The sequence below is a fragment of the Sciurus vulgaris genome (genome assembly GCF_902686455.1).
Source record: "Sciurus vulgaris genome assembly, chromosome: 16".
Classification (NCBI taxonomy): domain Eukaryota; kingdom Metazoa; phylum Chordata; class Mammalia; order Rodentia; family Sciuridae; genus Sciurus; species Sciurus vulgaris.
This window is the reverse complement of record NC_136477.1, coordinates 52,354,419-52,367,008: the sequence shown is the minus strand read 5'-3', so window position 1 is coordinate 52,367,008 and position 12,590 is coordinate 52,354,419. Positions and strand designations below refer to the sequence as shown.

The 12,590-nt window shown below is 38.2% G+C and overlaps 1 protein-coding gene across 4 annotated transcripts in view; it reads right to left on the bottom strand.

Annotated features, from left to right (window-relative positions):
* DCP1A (decapping mRNA 1A) overlaps positions 1-12,590 on the bottom strand; it is a 62,065-nt gene that overhangs the window by 15,537 nt on the left and 33,938 nt on the right. For 2 of the 4 annotated variants that reach the window (XM_079115731.1, XM_079115730.1), the window contains exons 5-6: positions 11,238-11,376; positions 4,904-5,017 (exon numbers count right to left, since the gene is read on the bottom strand). In XM_079115731.1, the coding sequence (XP_078971857.1) occupies positions 4,904-5,017; positions 11,238-11,376 (253 nt within the window). The remainder of the gene's footprint in view (positions 1-4,903; positions 5,018-11,237; positions 11,377-12,590) is intronic. The other 2 variants (XM_079115733.1, XM_079115732.1) reach the window with 1 other exon arrangement.

Genomic DNA, 12,590 nt, shown 5'->3' with positions numbered 1-12,590 from the left:
AAAGAAGTCAAAAAATTTAACACCAAAACACCAAATAACCCATCAATAAATGGGCAGAAGAACTAAATAGACATTTCTCAATAGAAGAAATACAAATGGCCAAGAAATATATGAAAAATGTCTGACATTCCTGGCAATCAGGGAAATGCAAATCAAAACTATACTGAGATTTCATCTTACTGCAGTTTGAATGGCAATCATCAAGAACACAAATAATAATAATAATAAATACTGGCAAGGATGCAGGGGAAGAGGTAGGCTCATAAACTGTTGGTGGGACAGCAAATTAGCATAACCGCTTTGAAAAGCAGTATGATCCCTTCAAAGACTAGGAATAGAACCACCAGATGACCCAGCTCTCCCACTTCTCAATATTTATCCAAAAGAACTAAAATCAGTATACTATATAGTGATACAGGCACATCAATGTTTATAGCAGTGAATTCACAATAGTCATTTATGGAACCAGCCCAGGTACCTGTCAACAGATGAATGGAAAAAGAAAATGTGGTATATATAAACAATGAAGTTTTACTTGGCCATAAAGAAGAATGAAATTATTCATGGAGAACATATTGCTAAGTGAAACAAGCCAGACCCAGGAAATTAAGGGTCAAATATTTTTCTTTTCACATGGAAAAGCTAGAGAAAAGGAAGGATAAAAATGGAGGCTGGGCAGATCCCCACAAAAGCAGAAGGGAGGTCAGTGGAGTGAAGGAAGGGAGTTGAGGGGGAAGGAGGATTGGGAAAAGAGAGGAACTATGGAATTAAACTGACAAAATTATGCTATGTACATATATGAATTTATCACACCGAATTCTACTTTTAAGTATATCTATAAAGCACCTCAATTAAAAAAACAAAACAAAACAAAAACAAGTAGACGGTAGATTAGTAGAATAGAGGAAGTGGAGTTGGGCGGGGAGGAACTGCAGGAAAAAGGAAGCACTGGGGACTGAAACAGCAAACTGTATTCCATGCATGCATGATCATGTCAAAATGAACCCCATTAATAGTTTAACTGTAACATACTAATAAAACCATTAAAAAACAGAAACTACCAGGCATGTGGTGCACACCTCCCAGTGACTTGGGAGGCTGAAGCAGGAGGATTGCAAGTTCGAGACCAGCCTCAGCAACTCAGTGAAGCCCAGGCAACTTAGTGAGACCCTGTCTCAAAATAAAATATACAAAGGGGCTGGGGTTGTGACTCAGTGATTAAGTGCCTCTGGGTTTAATCCCCAGTACAAAAAAAAAAAACCCTTATAGGACATAGAGAAACCTGTTGGTGAAATAGATCTCAGGCTTGACCACAAAGCAAAAAACAAAACAAACTAAGCAAAAGCAGTCCCAAGGGAATTTCGATAAGTGAACTGTGAAAAGGAAATGAAATTAATAAGTGAATTGTGAAAATGAAATGGAAAATACTGTTAAATTTGACAGTATAATTTCTCAGCACTAGATGGCACTGTTACTAAACAAATATAATACCTGTGTGTAAGGGGTTGATATGGATTTGAGTTAATTTTAGACAAACATAGTTTCTGGTAAATACAGATCTCATCATTTTATAATTTTTTTTTGGCCTACAAATGACTGAGCTACACTCCTAGCCCTTTTTATTCTGGGACAGGGTTTTGCCAAATTGCTGAGGCAGGTCTTGAACTTGCAATCCTTCTGCCTCAGCCTCCTAAGCCTTTGGAATTATAGGCATGTACCACCACGCCCAGCAAAAATGGAATTTTTAAAGTATGTGAAGAACTGAAGGAATAATAACATCAGCACTACTTACATTAGAGAGTACACTTCCCTGAGTAGCCACTTGAATTCTGAATGTCTGCAGATCTATCACTATGCTATTATTGAAAGATCTGAACATCTTATGGTCGTCATACTCATTTTTCATCTTTCAGTGGACAGTGCTTTACAGTTCTTAAAGCATTTTTTCTGGTCCATTTCTTCCTTTTGGTTTCACAGTAACTCTTTGAGTTAGATAATGTACGAATCATTTTCAAAAAGGAAAGGGGAAGTGACAGATCCACTGAATACTGTTGGCTGACAAAGTACAATGGGAGGAATCTATAAACCTGGCTCTTAAAAATATGTAAAGAAAAACTAAATTTATTATAAAATTTTTGTAATACAACCATACTTAATGTAAGTTTCACTATCAGCATCCTAAATCCTGTGTAGTATGGGAATGCAGTACACAAAATCTGCTTTAAATTATTTACTACCTAAAAATATTATGGATACATTGGTGATGGGAATGTAAAATGGTATATAACCTCTGGAAAACAGTTTGCCAGGTTTTTTTTTTGCAGGGGGTTGGGGGTGGGTGGGTACTGGGGATTGAACCCAGGAGCACTTTACCACTGAACCAAAGCTTCCAGTCTTTTTTTATTTTGAGACAGGGTCTCACTAACTTGCTTGGGTCCTCACCAAATTGCTGAGGCTGGCCTCGAACTTGTAATCCTCCCGCCTCAGCCTTGCAAGTTGCTGGGTTACAGGGATGTGCCACCATGCCTGGCTTAGTTAGACAGTTTTATGGAAAAACACATAATTACCAAATCATCAAATGTTTGAATTCTTAGGTATTTATCCCATAGAAGCTGATATTTATATCCATGAAAAAAGTTGTGAACACAATGGTGGGGAGGAAGGGTGGATAAAGGGGGGCTGGATTCATCACTGAACAATGTATGAACATACTGAAATATACTGAGCCCCATTAGTATGTATAATAACACATGCTAATAAAAAAAACCCTGTACACAAATATTCCTGGTTGAAAAGTGGTTAAACAAGCCAGGTGCAGTAGTGCATGCCTGTAATTGCAGCCAACACCAGAGACTGAGGCAGGAGGACTGCAAGTTCAAGGCCAGTCTCAGCAATTTAGTAAGGCCCTAAGCAACTTAGTGAGACTCTATTTCTAATAAAAAACTATCATGTTAAGGTGACTGAAAAGCATAAACATCATAGCAGAAGGGCACAGTGGAGGAAAGTTACTCATCTCATGGCAGCTGGGAAGCAGAGAGACAGGAAGGGGCTGAAGAAGGGTAGTAGTCCTCTAACCCATATCCCCAGTGACCTACTTCCAACAGCCATGCCAAATGCCTATAGTTATCACCCAGTAGTCCAAATTATTAATATCAAATGGATTAATCCACTGATGAGGTGACAGCCCTTACGATCCAAACATTTCCTAAAAGTCCCAACTCTCAACCTTGCTGCACTAAGGATCATGCTTTCAACACTTGAGCTCTTTGGGGGACATTCCAGATCTAAACCATAACACCAAATGATCTGAAAGTTTGGACTCTTAAGTGTTTAACCCAGGGAAATGGAAATTTATATTCACACAAAAATATGTAAAAGGAGGGTTTGGGAGACGGGGTGGATAAAGGAGGCTTTATGAACCCAAATGGGTTTTACTTGACATGTTTCTTTATTAGACCATCAATTATAAAGAGAATTAATTTAACAGTTACAATGCAGATGGTAAGGATACATACAACAATGAAAAAAGCAGATAAAACTGCCTGCCCTCATAGAGCTTCTATTTTGGTGAGTATGAGAAAAACCATAAATAAAGAAAAACCGTGTTAGCTAATTAGAAGTCTTTTTATTTTATTTTAATTTTTTTGGAACTGGGAGTCGAACCCAGGGCTTTGTGAATGCAAGGCAGATGCTTTGCCACTGAGCTACATCCCAGTCCTAGAAGTCTTTTTATTTTTTATTTTATTTTATTTATTTATTTTTTGGCTGTGCTGGGGATTTGAACCCAGGGCATATGTGCTTGCAAGGCAAGCACTCTACCAACTGAGCTATATCCCCAGCCCTAGAAGTCTTTTTTAAAAAAATTTTTTAATATATATTTTTTAGTTGTAGTTGGACACAATTTTAGCTTTATTTTATTTTTATGTGGTGCTGAGGATCGAACCCAGGGCCTAACGCATGCTAGGTGAGTGCTCTACCACTGAGCCACAACCCCCAGCCCTAATTAGAAGTCTTAATGAGAAAGGAAAGCAAACAGGAGGAGGTGGAATGGGAAAGACTGGTGTTCTAAATAGGGTAGTTAAAGAAGACCTCACTCACATGAGGACATCTGAGACCAAAAGGAGGAAGAGAGCAAGACAGACCTAGGAGGAAAGTAACCCAGGCCAAGGGGACAAGAGCAAAGGCCTGTCTTGAGGCAGGAGCGTATCTATCACTTGAGAAAAGGCCAGAGAGTCAATGACACTGGGGCCAAGTGAGCAAGGTGGAGCGGCAGATGACACTACAGGTAAAGATGTCAGTGGGCTGGGGTGTGGTTCAGTGGTACAGCTCTTGCCTCACATGTGTGAAGCACTGGGTTCAATCCTCAGCACCACATATAAATAAATAATATAAAAGTCCATCCACAACTTAAAAAAAAAAAAAAGATGTCAGATCATGTAGGGTCTTGTGGGCCACTGGCCATCCCCTTGGCTTTTTTTTTTTTTTCTGCGGTGCTGGGGATCGGACCCAGGGCTCTGTGCTTGCAAGGCAAGCACTTTACCAACTGAGCTATCTTCCCAGCCCCTCCCCTTGGCTTTTAACTGAGTGAGGCAGGACATCACTGGAAGGTTTTAAGTAGAGGAATAAAACTTACGTTTCCCCAGGATTACTCTGGTTGCTGGGTTGAGAATAGGGAAGGTATTATAAGAAGAGAAGTTGGGAGACCATATAGGAGGCTACTGCAAAATCCAGATCAAAGAGTGTTATATGAAATAAGAAAATGAGCTAGATGGTTGTCATGTTGTTACGCATAAGAGTTGGACAGATAAGTGACAACTCAAACTTGCACTGCAATACAACCCTTATAAAATGTTACTCTTTGTTTTGTTGTCCTGAACAAAGCTAGGGCTTTAACTGTACAAACCTTATCTTGTGACCCGGAGAGTGTCTCCTCTAGAGTCTCAGTGCTTCCCAGATTGGAGAGCTGGGTGCTTGGCTGTAACCCAGGGCTGGAGATATTTGAGTCGCCCATCTGATTCTTAAAAAAGAATTAAGAAAGTATATCTTGTGAAAAAAGTTTGCCATCTATTATTTGGCTCACAAAATAGGTGAACAGAAATGTTACTTTGAAAACAAGCAAAAGATCCCCAAAAACGTTTGCTCTGAACTCTCATGTAAGTAATTTATATAATAAAATTTCTATAAAGCTGAGCACCGGGGCTGGAGTTGTAGCTCAGTGACACAGCTCTTGCCTAGCACGTGTGAAGCACTGGGTTTAAACCTCAGCACCACATAAAAATAAATAAATAAAGTAAAGGTATTGTTTCCATCTACAACTTAAAAAAAAAAAAAAAAAAAAAAAAAGCTGAGCACCTAATTTTACACAAGAGTGTTAGCCACAATTGTTATTTTTATCACCCTTTAAGCAAAAGCCAAGGGCATCATTCAAACATTTATTCTCTTGTAGTTTGTTATAAGTTAACAAGATAAAATCAACTCTTTTGGGGTTGTATAGTCCTATTTGTGCACCTATCTCCACAGTCAGGATAGAAAACAAGTCTATGACTCCAAAAAACTCCTTGTGATGTGTCCCACTGTAGTTATGCCCTGTCAACCACTCTTGGCAACCAGTGTCCTACAGTTTTGTCTTTTCATAAAATGTTATACAAATGGAAGATAAACAGAATGCTTGCTTCTTTCACTCAACATAATGCTTCTTAGATTCAGCCAAAGTGTTGTGTATGGTATTAATGATTAATTCCCTTTTTATTGCTGAACAGTATTCTATTATATGAATATATTATGATTTAACTATTTGGTCACAGAAGAATATTCAGGTTGTTTCCATTTTTTTGATTATGAATATAGCTTCAAAAAGTTTTATATGAACAAAAGTTACATTTCACACAGTGGCATGTGCTGAGGCAGGAGGATTGCAAATTTGAGGACAGCCTTGGCAACTTAGCCAGATCCTATCTCAAAATAAAATAAAAAGGCTGTAGATTTACCTCAGTGGTAGACCACTTACCTAGTATGTCCAACGCCCTGGAATCAATCCCTAATACCCTCACCCAAAAGTTTCATTTCTCTAGGGCAAAAACTTAGGAATGGTAATGCTGGGTCGTTTGGGAAATAAATTTTTCTTCTAAAAGTTTTATATTTTACACTTAGATCTATGATCCAGTTAGAGTTGATTTTTGAATAAGATATACATTTAAGCTGGGGTTCATTTGTGTGTGTGTGTGCACATATATGGACATCCAACTGTTTCAAATTTAAATTCTAACTTGCATATAACAACGAAAGTGAGAATATTTGTTCTTAGAATTCTCAACAAGCTGGGTATAGTGGCACATGCTTGTAATCCCAGTGACTCAGGAGGCCAGGATGGGAAGATCGAAAGTTTGAGGCTAGCCTCAGCAACTTGGTGAGAACCTGCCTCAAAATAAAAAATAAAAAGAAGTGGGGATATGGTGTAATGGCAAAGTACCACTGGGTTCAATTGCCAGTACCCTCCCAAACAAAAACAAAAAAGCAAAACCCTCCCAAAAAAACCCCCAAAACTAATGATCAGATACACATAAAATTATGAATTTTTGGAAACTTAAGTCATATTTGAGCTATATGATCCAGCACTATCCATGTCAAAACACATGATTAAGGGAGGAAAAAAAAAAAAAAAAAACAAAAAAAAAAAAAACAAAGGGCAGCTGTCAAAACTTCAGTTCTGAGACTGATTAATTTTCCTGATACCATACTACAAAGATACATGATACGTTGCTTAGGAATTGGTACTCAAGTGGGTGAGGATGTAGTTCAGTTATGGAGTGTCCCTGGGTTCCATCCCTGGTATCCCACCTCCGCCCAAAAATGGTTCATTACAAGTTCTTTTTTTATTTTTATGTTTTAATGTTCCATGTTTGCTAGGGATCAAACCCAGGGTCTAGGCAAGATGTCTACCAATAAACAACACTCCCAGCTCACATAACAAGTTCTTACAACAGAGGGTGCAATGTTCAGAAACACGAAAAAGAGTTGGGAATTACCGTATAAAAACCCAGGTTTGTCATTTTCAGAGAGGCTGCATGATAGGTCATGTGTAATCACTGGTTGGCGCTGAGCTCCAACTGAACCTTCACCCAGAACAGGCTCTCAGCCTGCATCAGTTCCACTCTGGTCTGGGCCACTTTATTCCCTACAATGGCCGACCTGCCTCTTGAGGCATTTGCTTTTCCAATACTTGTTATGTTGTATTCTAATAAAAGTTCTTATGGATTTTATGTATTTTTGATACTTGTGTAGGGCCTTTGTGGATGGTTTATTTTATGTGTGTTAATGAGGGCATTCAAGGTTTAAAAGACTTAGGGGAAATGCAAACTCACAAACTGGAGAGAGGATAATTTTACAATATTTGGTAAAAACTTAAATTAATTCTACATTCTAGACTTAGCTCCAAAGTCATATTGCTCAGTTTTTCTTTCCGTTTTTTGTTTGCTTGTTTGTTTGTTTTGGTACTGGGGACTGAACTCAGGGGCGTGTAACCACTGAGCCACATTCCCAGCCCTTTTGTTTTTATTTAGTGATAAGATCTCACTAAGTTGCTTAGGGCCTTGTCAGTTGCTGAGGTTTGGCTTTGTGCTTCTTCTGCCTCACCTCCTGAGTTGCCAGCATTACAGGCATGCACCATTGTGCCCGACTCACTGAATTTAACAGAATTAGATCTAGGGCACTGTTTATAGAACACACACAGAAGGGAAAGTAAAGGCTATTATCATAGTTCTTTTTAAAAAGACTTTTCATTCTATCTAACAAAATCTAACTGGGACTCTGTATGAGAAGAATAGTATTGTCAATAAAAAGGTAGTTCTTTGAAGAAAAAAAATTACAAAAGAATATTTAATAAAACTACTGTACACAAACATACCACAAACTACTTGACATACTTTTTGGAAGGATACATAATGAGTATTAGCAGTGATTATTTCTAGGTGGTGGAATTACAGTATTTTCTTTTTGTCTACTATAATTTTTAAGTATGAAAATTTCTATAGTAATATGCTGAATTTACATAGTAAGAAAAATAATGGTGTTCTTTAAAGAACAAAGAATAAAAAGAAGAATAAAACTACTGGTCTTAAATTTTGTTTTTTGTTTTTTTGGCAGTGAAACTACAGCAAAACAAACAAAAACCTGAACAAAATCCCGGATTAGGGGCTCGGGATGTAGCACAGTGGTAGAGTACTTGCCTGGCATGTGCAAGATTCTGGGCTTCAGGACCAAAACCAACCGACCAAAACCAACCAACCAATCAACCAATCGATCGATCAATCCATCCGTCCATCCATCCATCCATCCATCCATCCATCCATTCATCCAGTATATCCTAAGGCTAGAAACAACTCAAAATGGGCCAATTGTAAAGGACTGTGGTTTCAACTATCTTTTACTACATTAAAAATAGGGAAGTTGGCTAAAAGAAACTGTATAGATAAAGTTCTTATAGAGTTTTAATTTTAAAACAATCTATTATAAATACCCCACTCAAAAGTCTGGATTTCAGTCCATTATATTATATACATGAACAAAGGTGGGATTAAATCCTATCACTAAGGCCTTGCTTACTCTTTATTTTTTTTATTGTAGATGGACAGCATGTCTTTATTTTACTTTGTTATTTTTATGTGGTGCTAAGGATCGAACCCAGTGTCTCACACATGCTAGGCAAGTGCTCTCTGCCACTGAGCCACAATCCCAGCCCCCCACCTCTACTCTGCCAATCCCCCGAGTCTCTACCAAAGATAAAACAGAGGCCATCTGGAACCAGGCGCAGCTGGGGAGAGTTCATCCAAAACTAAGACACGGATCCAGGGTCACTGCTAATATTAGCTCCATTTGGTTAGATGATAGGCAAATACAGACAAAGAACCAAAAACTCTTAATGATTCTACATATTTACAATTTTCACAAACAGAAACACATTAAAGGAAAATGTCAGAGTCAACCTAAACCTTCAAAAGTTCTGTTTTAATCTAACCTTGGACAACATTCATTCCATACTGTGGAAGAATTTTTCTTAAAAACAGATTATTATGGTATGAATCTACATTGCGTACAACCATAGAAATAAAAAGTCGTACCCCATTTGTGTACAATGAATCAAAATGTGTCTGTAAAAATAAAGATTTTAATAAAAAAAATTAAATCCAAACAAAACAAAAAACCGATTCCTATACTTTTCAAATCCTTTACTTTTGGAATATTTACATAACTAGAAATCAGGCCAGATTTTTAGATTGCCTACTTAATACTAGACTTCTTTAAAGATTTGTGTAAAAAAAACATATTGCTTTGGGGCTGGGGGTGCTGCTCAGGATGTGCAAGGTCCTGGGTTCTATCCCCGGCATGAAAAAGAAAAAAAAAAAGATGAAATAGAAATGGAAGGGAGGAACTCCCTCTCTTTTTTAAAATATAAGGTAAGCTTTTTTCTCTCCTTTCTTTTTATGGTGGTACTGGGGATTGAACCCAGGGCTTCATGCATGCTTGGCAAGCACTCCACCACTGAACTGTATCTGCAGTCCTATGGTAATCTGTAAAGTAAAAAAAAAAAAAAAAAAAAAAAAGCCTCTTAAAATACATTCTCAGTGAATTTATTAAAATGAGAGCTTTTCCAATGTTTAAACTTCTCTTTTAGACACTGACAAATTTGGGACACGCAGAGACTTCATGGGCTCTCATGTACACTTCTCCATTCAGGAAAAGAGACTGCCTTTGGTGGTTGAATACAGACAAGTTTATCTAGTTTATAGTGAATATGACTCTTCCTTTCTAAAGAAAACTATCTTCTAGAACACTAAAAAGCTTTGTTCCCTAAATTCCAGATTCTTGAAATATTAAAGGGTAGTCGAGACATGGTCCTGGTGGTGGCCAGCTGCTCAGTCCTGAGTACTACAAAGCCAGAGAGCATTCAAGGAAGAGACTCACTGACAATATTTCCCCAAACTCTTCACCAACTTGAACTTTTTTTTCAAAGCATCACCTGTTACTAACATAGAAGCTAGTGCTGCTGCAGCAAAACTGTTAGGGCTTAGATGGTGCTTTTTTTTTTTTTTTTTTTTTTTGAGGTACTGGGGATTGTGCCTTGTGCTTGCAAGGCAAGCACTCTACCAACTGAGCTATATCTCCAGACCTAGATGGTGCTTTTCCATGGTGTTTTTCTACACTTTGTTTCTTGAGGTTTTGGTAAGGTGAAGATGAAACTGGGTTAAGAAATAACCCAATGTTTAGTGAGGAATAAGGTGACACTTTTAATTCCTGTTGAATGAACAGCAGCCATAGAAGGATTCAGTCTCACTCCAATGAAGCGTGGGGTACTGAGGTTGATGAGTTGGAAGTGAAAAGTCAGGACAGTTCCTCAGACATAAGGCTGAGACACTGTCAGGAAGTATCCACGGTGAATTCATAAGCATGAACTGAATAAATTAACTAATGTACCATACACTGCCATATTATTTAACTTTTGGAAAATTTTAACAGTTAACTTATGAGCAAATGTAAAACAGAGAGAAAGACAATGATGCTTTTGAGAAACGTCTCACATTCAGGTAAAATTCCAAATTTTAAATTTATTCATGAAGTTGTCTACCTACTACCAATTATAGATCATGAATGTACTTGTTAGTAATATGGAGTGCAAATGAAATATTAAGAGTACTTCTCAAAACTTGAGTAAATCCCTAAGGTCACACAGCATCCTAACAGAGGTGGCAGGTGTTGTGAAGAAGGAAACATGAAATTTTTCCAGAATTCCATGATGTGGGCCAACTTCCAGCCTTCATTTTATTCCATGGCAATTCTTGCTATGATTATTATTTAAACAAATTTTTGTAGTTGTAGATGGATAGAATGCCTTTATTTATTTCTTTACTTTTATGTGGTGCTAAGGATTGAACTCAATGCCTCATACAAGATAGGCAAGTGCTTTGCCACTGAGTTACAGCCCTAATTTTGCTGATTATAAGCATAGAAAAAGAGCATTCTAAAATTTCCTGTCCAAACAAGTACTCTCAGGTAATAGATTTCTTACCCTTTAGGTTGAAATTATAGGACATGCTTTCTTTTTGAACCAATTATTACTGCTGGCCCTGGAGATGTATTATTGCTGGGCCTGGAGATGACTTCTTCAGTCCATAAAGCCTTCTGCAGGCCTTTCCCCCCCAACCTCTTCTGGTCTTCCCTGGTCAGCAACCAGAGCACCTCACCCTCTCATACTCATCCTTGGCTCTGCTCAGCATCTCTAGGATGTCGATGGGCCTGTGGTCACTGCAGCCATTGGCCTGGCTGGGACTCTGTTTATCTCGAGCAGCTTGCTGGGATCGACGGGTCTCTTCTTCGACCACACTAAAGAAAAACCAGGTTTTAAAGAGAAAATTTGAAGTTCATCTTCAAAGTACACACTAACAGTGTCACATCATGATACTGTCTTTGTAATATATAACACTGAGCTCTGGTTACCTCATTTCAGAAATAAATAATTTACAGTTTCATCACCTCATTAATGATAGTGCCAACCAATACACTTCACCTTTAGAAAGACAAAAAAAAAAAAAAAAACAAACAAACAAAAAACAAACAAACAAAAAAAAACACCCACAAAACAAAAACCAAAACCAAAAAACCCAGAATTTGGTGGAAGTAGGTACATTAAAAACTCCACTGAAGGATCTCTTTTTTAAGCAACTCAAAAGCAGCCAAACTAAATGGTAAACGTGAAAATAACCACTTTATCAAGACACAGGAAGACCGCACAGTTGAATAACACTGTGAAAAGCTTGTATTGAAACTAGGCTAGCCTTGAGAAAGGACTGTGGCAAATCTTCTGAAGTTAATGATAGCACTACAAGCAAACAAAAGAATTCCCTCATTTTCTCTCTTCAAAATCACTAAGTGGGTGACTAAGATTAGTGCAGTTCTTGGAATGCTCTTTATTTTGATTGGTACTACTTAAGCTAATTTTTCACCTGAAAATCCATAAAGCAAGTAAAGCCTTAGGTTTTAAGAATGCCACTGATAACACACCTGTAATCCCAATCACTTGGAAGCCAAAGGCAGGAGGATTACAAGTTTGAGTCCAGCCTTAGCAATTTAGCAAGACCCTGTCTCAAAATAAAAAAAATAAAAGGAAAAGGGCTGGGGATGTAGCTTGCTGGTAAAGTGTCCCTGCATTCAATCCTCAGTATAAAAAAAGAATGACATTGCCTCACAAGATGGTGGATAGAGGGAGGCTGCATTCCTTGTCGCTCTGTAACTCCAGTTTCAAGCAGAGGATATCTGTTTCTTGGTGAGGCAGTTTTTGCTGCTTATCGATCCCCTGGTGTTTACCCCATTTGTCTGCTGTGATCACCTGCAGTCTGCCAGCATATCGACGCCTTTTTTTGAGTGCAGATTGCTCACTGTCAGGCATCTATCATCCACCATTTACCTGCCTCTCGCCTGTCCATCGCCTGCCTTACACCTATCCATCACCCAACACATGAGGTTCACCTCCAGATCACCCAACAACAGTCAGCAAACTGATCGCTGACCGCCAGTGGAGCACCAGCTGCCTGCTGTTG